Raw genomic sequence first — 12,621 nt, 5'->3', positions numbered from 1 at the left:
AATATATTTATAAATTCATAATAAGCTCTCTACACAAAACTGATGAAGCGATGCTTAAAGCTTAACAAATTTCAACGATTAATCTGTACTGAATAAAGGATTCGATGAAACGTGTAATTGTAAACGTAAACTCCTTTGGATTACACGTAATATCGTCATCCAATGTTATATATATTTATATATATATATATTGTAGATTTTTCTAGAATTTATATATAAAATATGCGTGATATACAATTATACTTTAAATCGCAGTTCAATACTGCTTGTTGTTCCTATGTAGTTCACCATGGGTTTTGTCCGTGTGGTGGATGAGTACCGCCGTAACGTGGTAATGTAGCATATCCTCCATATGGAGCTTGAGGCATATTCTGGTACGGATTGTATCCAGCTAAAAATCGACACATCTCATGCGCTTTTGGATATATCATATATGCATTTACCAGAGGAAAAATGGAAAGTTATTTTTTAAAAGTAACAAGTTACAGTTACTCGTTATCGAATTATTGTTACTACATAGTTATCGAGTTTTAAAAGTAACTCGTTACAGTTACCGTAACCGTTATCTGAAAAAGTAACTTTTTGTCACTTTTCCATTACTATTTTAAAATCGACAACCACCAATCATGTAGCTTGTGTCCAATCATGTACTAAATAATAATAAAAATAACTGTAAAATTCGTTACCGTTGCTAAAAACGAATATGTTTACGTTATTGTTACAGTTACCAAAAAAGTAATTATATTGTAATTATAATTTGTTACAAGTAATGAGTTACTTCCATTCCTTGGTATTTATAAATGAACTGTGAGATTCCAAAGTATACCTTGCGTAGGATATGGCATTGTAGCATATGGATTGTATGCCGTCGGCATCGGTGGAGGCACGTACGCAGGATACGGTGTTGCTGGCGTAACACCATAAGGTATAGGCATACCACCTTGATGTTCGATTGGATAAGGTAGCTGCACCGATGGTCCGGCGATTTCCGCTGTTGGGTTTATGCCGGGAGGACCTATAGACATAATTGATTGAATGATAATTAAATTGATAACTGACAATATTTATTCACGTCAATAAAGCCAATTAACAATAACGTACCACTGCTGTGATGAGATGGAATGCTCGGTGTAGCAGCAGGACCGGTCTGGCTTAAGTTTGTGGTTAAATCTTTTAAGAGTTCCTCTTTTTCGGTTTTCCGAGCAAAACAGAAATCAGATATCTTATTTTGGAAAACCACGAGTAGCTATCGAGAGAAATAAATTATTAGATATAGTATTCAACAGTAAACAGAAAGCCATAATGATGATGATGATGATGATGATGATGATAATAATAAAGACAATAATAATAAGAATAATGATAATGATAAAACTATAGTAATAATTACAATGATAGTACTATATAACCTGTGTTAAATCGTTGTAAAATTTAGCTCCTTCTACTAAGTTATTTTTTAGTTCTTTAAACGCATCGTAAGCGGAAGCTAGTTTACAGAGCATCGCTTCTCGCGCACTTCCGCTGCCGGTTTGTTCGTTTATAAACTCTGTATGACAACTCTAAAACCATTGCAAAATTGTTACATAAGTCCCATATTTCTCATCTTCAATCCTGAACAATCATCCATCATGAAATTGCCAGATATACCTGAATTTCAGTAACTAATTTCTCCTGCTGCGCTATACTTTCTCGTACTTGTTTCTGCAAAGGCCCGTAACATTTTCCCAAACTCTCGACGGATATATTTGGTTCGTCGATCGCGCCGTCTTTGGCAAGTGCCGAAAGAAATGTCGTTTTCATATCATTGGCAGCGAATTTAATTTCATTTTCGATAGTATCTCGTGCAGTTTTTAATGTAGTTACCTAACAAAGCAAAAGAAAACACTCCATAATGATTGGAATACAAAAAAATTAATGTGTATAAATACATACACGTCTTTGAATTTGTTTTCACTTACGTCTTCCATTAACTTTCTGAGCTTAATAACAGCATTACTTTCTTGAAGAGCAGAACCTTGCGGGATAGCCCTAGCGAGTTCATCCTCATCCATACTTAAGATTTCGATCCCTTCTTTATGACTTTCAAATTTCTCACGAACTACCTATATCAACCAATGCAATGAAATATTCGTAAAATGTATGAGATCTTTATCTTCTGTCTTCAAATTTTTACCTTATCAGCAGTAACTGCATTATTTATAATTTCACGATATTTTTGTAAATTGCTAGTAAATTGTTCTGTCAATCGAGCACTAGGCGTTCGCTTCCAACGTTCCTTAAATTGTTCTCGTAATTGGTTGTCAGAATCACGTTCTTCTTGCAGCATTCTTTCGGACTACAAAATATGTAAAAGATAATATATAATACACTTTTAAGTAATTTTAGTAAAAATAATATATATATATTTTAACCTCATCTAGAAGTTCTTTATTACGCAGCAATAACTCCGGCAATTCTCTCATAGATTCTTCCAAAGCTTTTATTCCGCCCAATTCTCGTACGCTAAGCGCTTTATCCAAAAGCGATTCAGGTATTTCCGTTCCACTCGTATCTTCTATAGCAGCTGGTAAGTTTAAACTCGCTAGAACGCTGTAAATACGATAAAAATATTTAACGAGAAATTTATAACATGTCGGCCAAAAAATTACGGTATACTTTAAATGTATACCTATTTAAAAGTTGAGTCATTTCACGTAGATTCGAAATTGCGTAATTAACTAGCTCATTACGACGATTTTCATAAGCCGATAATGCGTGGCGTACATTAAGAGGTAACAGTTCGGCAAATAAATCTGTAAGCATGTATCAATATAGTTGACATTAGGAGAGGTCTCTTCATATAGAATCAATATCGGGCACCTTTAAAATCGGTACTGAATACTTCAGGTAGCGGGAGTAGTTTAGCAACGCTAGCTTTTCCTATAGCTTCCACATTCTTGATATCCGGAATTCTTTCATGATATATGAAATCATTATCTTTTTTCACTTCTGTCAGATTTCTCTGTGCTCTGTTAGCGTAATCTTGGAAAAAATTCGGTTTATTCGATCTCTGCTGAGCAGCTTTGAACAACTCCACAGCATGCTAAAAATGTTAACATGCTTTTATAGATATTTAAAATATGAATTTGTAAAATGAATGAATTACGCGATATCGTTATTACCTCCAGTCTAGCAATTTCTTCTCCAATCAATTTGTTATTCTTGCACACAAGCGATTGATAAAATTCAGCCATAGCGCGATAACCAGCTTGTTTACCTGCGATCTGTAATCACATTTATTTTTAATAAACGTATGAAAATGATTCTGTTTCATCCCAATGTACTGACCAGTGGAACCCATTCCTTATCCCAAAATGTACGAAAGATCTCCTTTTGGAATAGTTTCAGAGCGTCCGCATACAGTTCTTCCGCTTGCGCTGCTAGTCTAGCGACGATGCCATCCTTCATAGAATCGTGGATCGCTTTATGCACAAATATTTCTTGTGCTTGCGCAAGCATTAGTGCGCTCACTGCTCCGAGTGTTTCCGGACTAATATCGGGCGTCGGATCTTGTTGAATTGCCATCATAACGTTTCCTTTCAGATGATTAAATATTCCAGCTGATTGCTATAGAAAGATTATAGTCGATTAAACGCACATAGTAAAAGAATTAATAACACAGGAATAAAAAGACAAACCTGAAATAACTTAGCTGACAATTTTAATCCTTCATCGCTGTCTAAGGATTGCATAGCTGCCACTGAACTTTGTAAAGCAGCGATGTTGAAAAGCACGCATACTTTTTCATATGCCAATGTACTGATCGCTATATAAAATAGTATATAAGTTGCATCACATTGTTATTGATGTATCATAGATTTAAGTAAAACTCATATCATCTTATCTTATCTACAAATCTAATACTCTCAATCTAAAAATAGTTCATCCAAACATCAATATGTCTGTTCTACTTAGCTAAACTCATCTTGCATTGTTCAACTTTCCTCTTTGTTTTTCAATGAAAAAAGATGAATCACGCAAGAAGTTCAATTAAATTCTTGGAAAAAGGACAGATATAATTGTTTTAAATCATTCTTAAATGGCTTGTCATAAAATTAAAGACAGAAACATGAGATAATAATTAAATTTTTTATTACTGACTCAAGCTAAGTTTTCCTCCAAAAATTCTACGGTCAAAGGCGTCCTTCCACTTGAATGGTATTTGCAACTCATGCGTAGGGATTTTTCCTTCTAGGGCGCATAATTGATCGTAATAGCTACAAATAAAATCAAATTTAATTACTAATGTTCTTTAATCATAAATGAACATTTTTCTTTCAATATAATTCCATCTAGTCTATTTCTTTTAACTTATAATCAACTTTGTACCAAGATTTAAATTTTGCTAAGAAGCAATGGAACATACAATAACAAATCATTATTCTTCTTTATTTACTCTTATTAAGCCTCTAGCCTGTGTTACATCTCTTTCATGTGCTTGTAATGTGCACACTGATTATTCAGTTATCACAAATATATAGGACCTACAGTTTTAATGCCGTTTCCAAATAGCAGATTTTTGAAAAGATGTTTTTATCATTGCTGGCCTTTTCTAAGAGACAAGAGTAAATTTAAGTTTCTATCAAGATCAAACCTAGGACCTCCAAGGGATTAAGATCTTACCAGATTAATAAAAAATGGTTTAAATTATTTGCAGCATCAAATGTTCTTAAGATGATCTTGAATGTAAAATGATATAAAATAGTTTAGGGCATTTTCGTAATCTTACCAATAAAATCATTTTATTGGTAAAAATATTGTGAATAAAAAATCGAAATTAGATGCCCACTTAGCCCCAACATATATTATAACTTTCGACGTAATAAAATTTAAACAACTTTGAAAATGGAAAAAATAATACTAGAATTGTGTTCAGAAACATATTTTTACATAGATTTACATACCTGAACAATTATGAATTTGAAAAATAATAACCAAGATATAAATCACCCGGATGTTTGAAAAATTACTTTCAACTTCCGAAAAAACATTTGACTACCTAACTTAACACGCGCGCGCGGCACTTAAACTAATCAAACTTCATTGATAAAGAAGACACACATGAGATGCCATATCTACAACATAAATCGGGAACTCATAGGATGTTTTTACCACTCAAAATTCAATTGCCAGCTTAGTCTCGGTGTCCACTTAACCCCAGTCTTCCCTAATACTTTTTATTTTTTTCTAATTCTTAGAGCTAGAAAAAGATAAAGGGTAAACCAAGGTCTACATTGGTGGAAACAAATATAAAGATTCAATTTAAGATGAACTTTAATTGAAGGACTGCAAATATGGTCCTTCGAGAAAAAATGAAGACACATAATACTTTTTCGTTATTAGTGAACAGTGAAGATTTGGTTGGTCTGTTTTCTGTTCTCAGATACTTATAATGGAAGAAAGTTGAAATGGATTCCGACTTTGTTCCACGATAGGTATCCAGCCACAGAAAATAGACCTATGGAATGTTGCTTGTCACCGGTCTCACTGACGTGGTGACTCGAGCGGTACAGAGATGATGAAATCATGCCAAAAGTTTTGTTCGAGAGGTCATGACATTTGTCGTATTAATCGGCTGTCGCGTACACATAATCACGTATAATAAATATAATCATTGAAAAGGGTGATTCATACCAGTAGATAACCTGCAAGGAGCTCTCATACTTCTCAAAGGCACGCCACAGAGCATTGTTTCGTAGCTTGCCGAACTCCACAACAGCGTCCGTATAATCCTTGCCTGTACCGCTATATGTCGATCGGATGACATTAGTGAGCGGCTTCACCACATCAACTTCCGAAGGGTTCTTCAAAGGAATCGCAATCAGCGTCGCCATGTTTAAAGCATGAGTTGACATGCCTGACATTCGTTGGATGGTCCTTTCCAGTATTTCGTCCATGGCTTGATTTTGATTATAGATCGGATCGATCAGACAGAAACCTGCTTATGCTAACCTAAAAGAGCGGCCATTTTCCTGTAATATTTCTAGTACACTAGCGGCACCAATGTCCATTTTCGAACAAATTTTGAATTGTACAGAATTCACTATGGCGTGTGTCACAAACGCACTGAAAAAGCTGATATTATTTTTAGATTGAAAGGTATGCAGATATGCTCCATGCAATTCCTATAAATGAATAAAAATAATGTATTCGGATTGAAAAGGATTCATTTTAACATTTATGAATCCAAATTTCTGAAAACCTGAATCCATTTTAATCCATTTCAATCCATTCTCAGATACTGGGATATATACACAATATTGTAATAAAACAATTCATATCTAGAAAGATTATACAACTTATATTTATTAAAACATATATCTATTGGATTACAAAAATGTCTAATTGAAAAAAGAATTCAATCTTGTTTAAATATACTTTGGCAATATTCCAGTAGTATGTCTACTCCTGCTTTGTTCCTGAAATTCGGCCGACAGCTATACAATTTTTGATGTAGTAGTTCAGGATAGATTTGTGCGACACGTTTTAATGCATCTGGAAAAACAATATTAAAACTATATTAAAAATGTATTGTTCTGAAAGTACACAATGCTAAAATTACTTAAATTTTATATTGCGTTTATTTTCATTTTAATTAAAGTAAAAATAACAGTTTTGAGTTATAATGTATAACAAGTGTAAAACTTACACTCACAGAGCATCTCTGATACATCATAACTCAAAAACTGTTTATTATTTCAAATTTTTTGTTCACCACACTATAAGTTATAAATATATGTAAAAACCAATTCATTTCACCAGTACTAAATTTTTTACATACATTAGTGTTGGATCTTTTATAATCAAAACGTTTTTATTATATTAAAATCTTTTTATTATGTATGTGTTAAAATTTCATCTGATAATAATTGTGTTGTTAATTAAAAGTTACTTCAACAATTTGATCGGGTAAAATAATTATCAATTAGTTTTGACTTAGATTAAAAAAAAAAAGAAACAAGATTTGTTCTAATTCAGTGTAAAAAACTTTAATTCACATATTTCTAACAGAAAGAACAAAACTGTTGATGATTACCTAACATTATCTCTTGGAAATAAGACTCCGGATCGTCCAAGTGAACAATCATTGTCGTGTACAAAGCATCAATGTGACTACGACTGAAGACAGTGTCATAGTCTTTAGAAACGGCGCTCCACATGTCCACAAGCATTTCTACCGCAGTGTGGCGAACATCGTCGCAGCCATCATCAAGTCTCTTCAGTATCACCGGATACGTGCGATGTATATGTTCGTCGTCCAGACAGGACAGTCTCTGTCCAATTGTTACTAACAGACCAATGGCGCGTATGGAATACAGTCGAGTCTTCTTTGCCTTATCGTCCACCAGACTGATTAAAACAGGCACGATTTTATCGAAGATGGACGAGAATTGCTTCGCCGTGATAGAAACGTTAGAATCCTTGTTTTCCTCATTTGCAGACAATTGCATTTTGTTGATCTCGTTTTTTTCGTCGGGATTAATTATTGTGTTTTGTAGAATAGCGTAGAGGCAGCAAACAACGGCCGTGCGAATGGCTTCAGCTGCTCTACCAGCGGCCCAAATAAGTCCAGGCATGATCAACTCCTCAATAATTATGCTCACAAATCTATGCGGATCTTCGATATAATAACATAAATTCTGATTGTTCAGAAAGTACTCCGAAAGAAGAATAAAATGCCGTAGCTTCAACTCGGGATCGGCATCCTTGCTCATAGTTTTCTTTAAAATGGGTAACACAAGATCCATATTACGCGATATGGCGATTCCGTTGCGACTTAAACAAGCGCAGAAAATTTGCGATTCCACGCTGTAAACAGTCCATGAGGCGCAATCATCGTGAATTGATGTTATCAACGGTTTCATGTAATTGCAGAAGAGGTCTTCAATGTTTTTCAGTGAATTTATATTGACGAGTATCTCCAAAAGCCTATCGGCTTCTTCGCGAATGGAAAGCTCCACGCTCATCGCGTACATGGTGAATATTACAATGAATAAAGCTTCCGTTACTTCTTTACAATCCTGCACATTAAAACACATTGCTAGATCTAAGAATTAAGCAAGAAAGAAGTTTTAAACGTGGTGATTTCTAGCGAAATCTGGCTAATCAATTCAACCATAATTCCAAAACATTCCACGCAAAAATTTGGGTTTTTCCAGGACTTATTATATTAATATTAACTTTAACTATTTAATTGTCATTAATTCACACAATATTATATGCTTTTTATTCGAGTTCCTATACAAATGAATTAAAATGTTAACAAATTTGAAACAATACTATTTATTGTTTTATAAATAGTACCGAATAAATTCTGTCAACACAAACGATTTTTCTACTATGTTCTATTTTAGATATTAAATCCACGTTTTCTATTAGTAACTTATTGCATCTTTAGAAGTAGACCCAAACTAACTTTCCTTTTTATTATTTCTTTCTTTTTTTTCACGCTGATATTTTAGAATAAAAAAGTAACAAATTCTAGGCCAACTTTGAAATTTTAGAGGTTTTCCAGGAATTTTCCAGTATACATAAAATTCTACTATAATTCTAGGATCCAAAAATATTTAGAATCACTGGACACCGGGTTAAAGGAAACGAATAACTGTAATAGATAATGTATGCATAATGAAGAAAGAATTGTATACGAACCTCCTTACAAACTACAAGAAGAGAATTACAGCAGGAAAGTATCTGACGTTGATAGTTGCTCTTTTTACTCTGACAAATATTCGGCTGTTGCAGAAAGCTCATTATCTTGTCCAATTGTTGCGATAGAGCCCTCCGTTCGCTACCACTAAGGATCGCTGCAAAAACATGCAAGTGTCCGGTTGTCGGAGATTCGTCTAGAGTGGGAAGCACCAACTGACAATAAATTTTGGGTTGTACGAAGTAGCCCAGATATCGCGCCGCAGTTTCCACACAACAAACGACTCTCTTATCCTCGTCATTGCAAGCGCTGTAATAAGAATTGCCGTAATTAGATTTCTCCATAAGTTTTGTCATGATATTATTTTGACATAATTTTCCAGAGTAATATAGTGACTATTTAAAAAATTAGCAGTTAAAAATTAATAATTTAATGCTATTTTTTCAAATATTAATTTTTTAATTTTTCTAATTTTTTTAAATTTATTAATTAAAAAAATTTTTTTGCCTTTTTAAAAGCGTCAATCTTTTAAAAATTTTGATAATTGATTTTCGTGGTTATCATTACATTTTAACATGTGCGTGAAGTTAGCACCGCCATTTTGAAAAAAAAATAAAATAAAATTTGTGCTGAATTGTGCTAGATTTGTGCTACATTGTGCCGCAAGAATTAATGACATAACTCAAAAAACAAAGCGTTAAATTGAAAAAAAAACGTGTTTTTCGCCAGCACCGCCATTTTGTTTAATCGGCAAAATAAACATTGTGCTGAGTTGTGCTCGATTTGTGCTACATTGTGCCGCAAAGATTTCAGCCGTTCTTTCATAACACCAAAAGTTATGACTAAAAATAGTTTTTCCCTCCGTGTTCGGTTTTTTGCCCATAAATTTTTGCCATAATCGGGTTTGTAGTGCATCCATGCGATCGATACTGTATATCTGAGTTGTGCTAGCGTAGCATAATTCAGCACAACCATTATATTCACTGGAACATCGATATTAAGGATCACATGGATGCACTACAAACCCGAATTTTGAACAAAAAAGCCTTGCGCGAAGGGTCGCATTCAAAAGTAAAGTACCCTTAATATCGCTGTGCCGGCGAATATAATGATTGTGCTGAGTTGTGCTACGCTAGCACAACTCAGATATACTGTATCGATCACATAGAAGCATTACAAACCCGATTTATGGGCGGCAAAAAACCGAACACGGAGGGAAAAACTATTTTTAGTCATAACTTTTGGTGTTATGAAAGAACGGCTGAAATCTTTGCGGCACAATGTAGCACAAATCGAGCACAACTCAGCACAATGTTTATTTTGCCGATTAAACAAAATGGCGGTGCTGGCGAAAAAAACGTTTTCTTCAATTTAACGCTTTGTTTTTTGAGTTATGTCATTAATTCTTGCGGCACAATGTAGCACAAATCTAGCACAATTCAGCACAAATTTTATTTTATTTTTTTTTCAAAATGACGGTGCTAACTTCACGCACATCATTTTAATGACTATTTGTTTGTGTGTAGAATAGTTGGTTGTGAATAGAAAATAAAATTTTACTAACTTCTAACGATTTAAAAAGAAGATATTTAAGCAATAAAAATTGTGAAACAACTTCTATTAAAATTCAATAATTATACTATCTGACAAATTTAAACTTTATTTCTAGGCCACAACGGAACAAAGTAATGTTTATATATTTTGTCACTAAAAATGAATCCATAAATGAAATTGCTCTATTACGTCACATTTTTGGGATACTTTAAAAGTACTCTTTTTTAGCACCTTTAAGTTTAATTTTCTCAAAAATATAATGTGACGGAGAACTTTTATTTATGGATTTATATTTTCAGTGACAAAAAAAAAGTCCGTAAAAATTACTTTGTTCTGTTCGTGATTTAAAATCCGCGTCGGACAGCGTTATTTGTAACATACATTCTTAGGTCGATATTTCATGTGTTGTACGACAAAGTTTTTCAAGTCTTTTGATTGACGGCAGGACGGAGAGATTCTTGGATCTCTCTACCCTACAACTAATCAGCAGACTTAAAAACTTTGTTGTACGACACAATATTTTTTTTCCTAAGCGTTTAAAACATTAGTCTAATACATGATTACATTATTTTAATTGTTTAAAGTAATTATAAAAATTTTAGTTATTTCTACATTTATAAAAATTATAATTACTTTTACATTTAATTAAAAATTTTTTAAACGTATTATTTCTGTATCTGAATTTTAACTTCTAGTGAATAATTAAAAGTAAATCCTACCGATACATAGGCGGCAAAAGCTTTTCAATATGTTGCGTAACGTCTTCTTCAACATTTAATATCAGTGTACTGAGTAATTGTGCAGAACGCATACGTATATCTGGTAACCAATCTCCAAGTTCGGCACTGATACCATTAATGAGTTTGCAAAAATTCTGTTGCGCAATCACACGACATCCTAAATTCGGCCTAGAAACTAAAAACAATCTTATATAATTTCCAATTTTATTTTTTAATTTAATACACTAATAAGATTTTAAAACTAATTTACTCTCTAAAGGATAATGCTCTGGATCTTCTGTAAGATAGTCCATTTTATCCTTCAACTTTTCGTCGTTTTCGTTTTCCTCTATATACAATTTTCCTGCGGCATCCCACATCTCAGCTGTTTTTACGCGAATCTCCGCAAGTTCATCGTGCAATCCTGTCATGACTAGGGGAAGGAGTTTGTGCCACCAACTATATCTGTCAGGTAGCTTTATCAACCAGCGGCCAGAAACTTCAATTACAGCTAAGATTTGATGCAATTATAATAAAATACTTTATACGAGCAGTTTTAATATAATTATATTAAATCATTAATTATAAAATATCCGGTTTTTGTATTACTATTAATAGCAGCCGTAACTTTATTAAAAATAAACAATTTTTGTCTCTTGTTGTTTTTCTGTAAAGTTGATAGTACTTGAGTAAAAAATTATTAAAAATCAATATTCGATGATTTTTAGTAATTAATATTTTATTAACTATTGCAGAATGGTAGAGAACTTTTTAACCCAAGTCCGCTCTATCAAACAAAATATTTGATGTTCATTTTGCGACACTGTATAAACGTTTACTATATGAAACATACCCTTCCTGACAATCCCACTTTGGTCAAAAAGTCTCTGTGCCAAAGGAGTTGCTACTTCTTCCATCGACTTGCTATTGCCATACTGAATCACATCGCCTATCGTTTCAACGGCGGCGAGTCGAACTCTGTAGTGTTGATGCATAAAATTGGTCAGGATAGGTTTAATTAAGTATTCCGATTGTGAATAGAAATGCCTCGATAGAATCTTTGCGTAATCCGATATGCATCTGCAGCTCTCCTTTTTAACATTTGGATAATTATCTGTAACGGTGCGTGCCAGTATTCTCGTTATATCTTGAATATGCGACGCTAATAAATCCTTGTACTTCCCAATAATCATTCGTAAAAGAGAAACGCATTTCAGTCGTACTTCTTCCGATGACTCGATCAATTCTTGCATGCCTAAACGTCTGGACATTATAGGTATAACGTACATTATATGCTTGTCATCGGGAGGCAGAGCTTCCAAAAATATTTTCAGTATTCCTACAGTTAGATCTCGGCACACCTCCACATTATCATTCATGATTCTAACTAGAAATCTATGTATACTATCCCATATTTTAACAAAGTCATCCAGTCTGCCCGATAGTTTCTCCTGAGATATATTTTTCAGTACTTTCTCTAACGCTTGTTTGCGACGATTCTTTTCGTCTGCTTGCAACGAAACGATAATCTTACTTAATTCAAGATCCAACGCCATATTATCTGAAATGGATTTCTTTCTCTTAGAATCAAGACGTTATAACAACAAATGCTCTACATAAACTTTACGGAATATAGAAGAAAACATATCGATCCACCAT

General features: G+C 33.5%; 2 protein-coding genes across 2 annotated transcripts; both read right to left on the bottom strand.

Moving 5' to 3' along the window:
- Positions 1-5,891, bottom strand: ALiX (programmed cell death 6-interacting protein-like protein AliX). The gene is made up of 15 exons (XM_018539124.1): positions 5,674-5,891; positions 4,141-4,256; positions 3,678-3,805; positions 3,328-3,606; positions 3,162-3,263; positions 2,860-3,082; positions 2,669-2,792; positions 2,412-2,589; positions 2,174-2,335; positions 1,959-2,102; positions 1,648-1,863; positions 1,410-1,559; positions 1,102-1,246; positions 827-1,015; positions 1-391 (listed from the first exon to the last, which is right to left on the bottom strand). Exons 1-15 carry the CDS (start codon positions 5,871-5,873, stop codon positions 285-287), a joined length of 2,463 nt encoding a protein of 820 aa, XP_018394626.1. The 5' UTR covers positions 5,874-5,891; the 3' UTR covers positions 1-284.
- A 506-nt stretch (positions 5,892-6,397) lies between these two features.
- On the bottom strand, positions 6,398-12,583 carry RhoGDI (rho GDP-dissociation inhibitor). Its single transcript, XM_018539147.1, has 6 exons — positions 11,816-12,583; positions 11,234-11,473; positions 10,963-11,158; positions 8,692-8,998; positions 7,076-8,060; positions 6,398-6,534 (listed from the first exon to the last, which is right to left on the bottom strand). The coding sequence occupies exons 1-6, from the start codon at positions 12,516-12,518 to the stop codon at positions 6,398-6,400; spliced, it is 2,568 nt and encodes an 855-aa protein (XP_018394649.1). The 5' UTR covers positions 12,519-12,583.
- Positions 12,584-12,621: the final 38 nt, after the last annotated feature.

Source organism: Cyphomyrmex costatus, unplaced genomic scaffold (assembly GCF_001594065.2).
Source record: "Cyphomyrmex costatus isolate MS0001 unplaced genomic scaffold, Ccosl1.0 scaffold205, whole genome shotgun sequence".
Taxonomy (NCBI): domain Eukaryota; kingdom Metazoa; phylum Arthropoda; class Insecta; order Hymenoptera; family Formicidae; genus Cyphomyrmex; species Cyphomyrmex costatus.
This window is presented reverse-complemented; position numbering and strand designations above follow the sequence as displayed.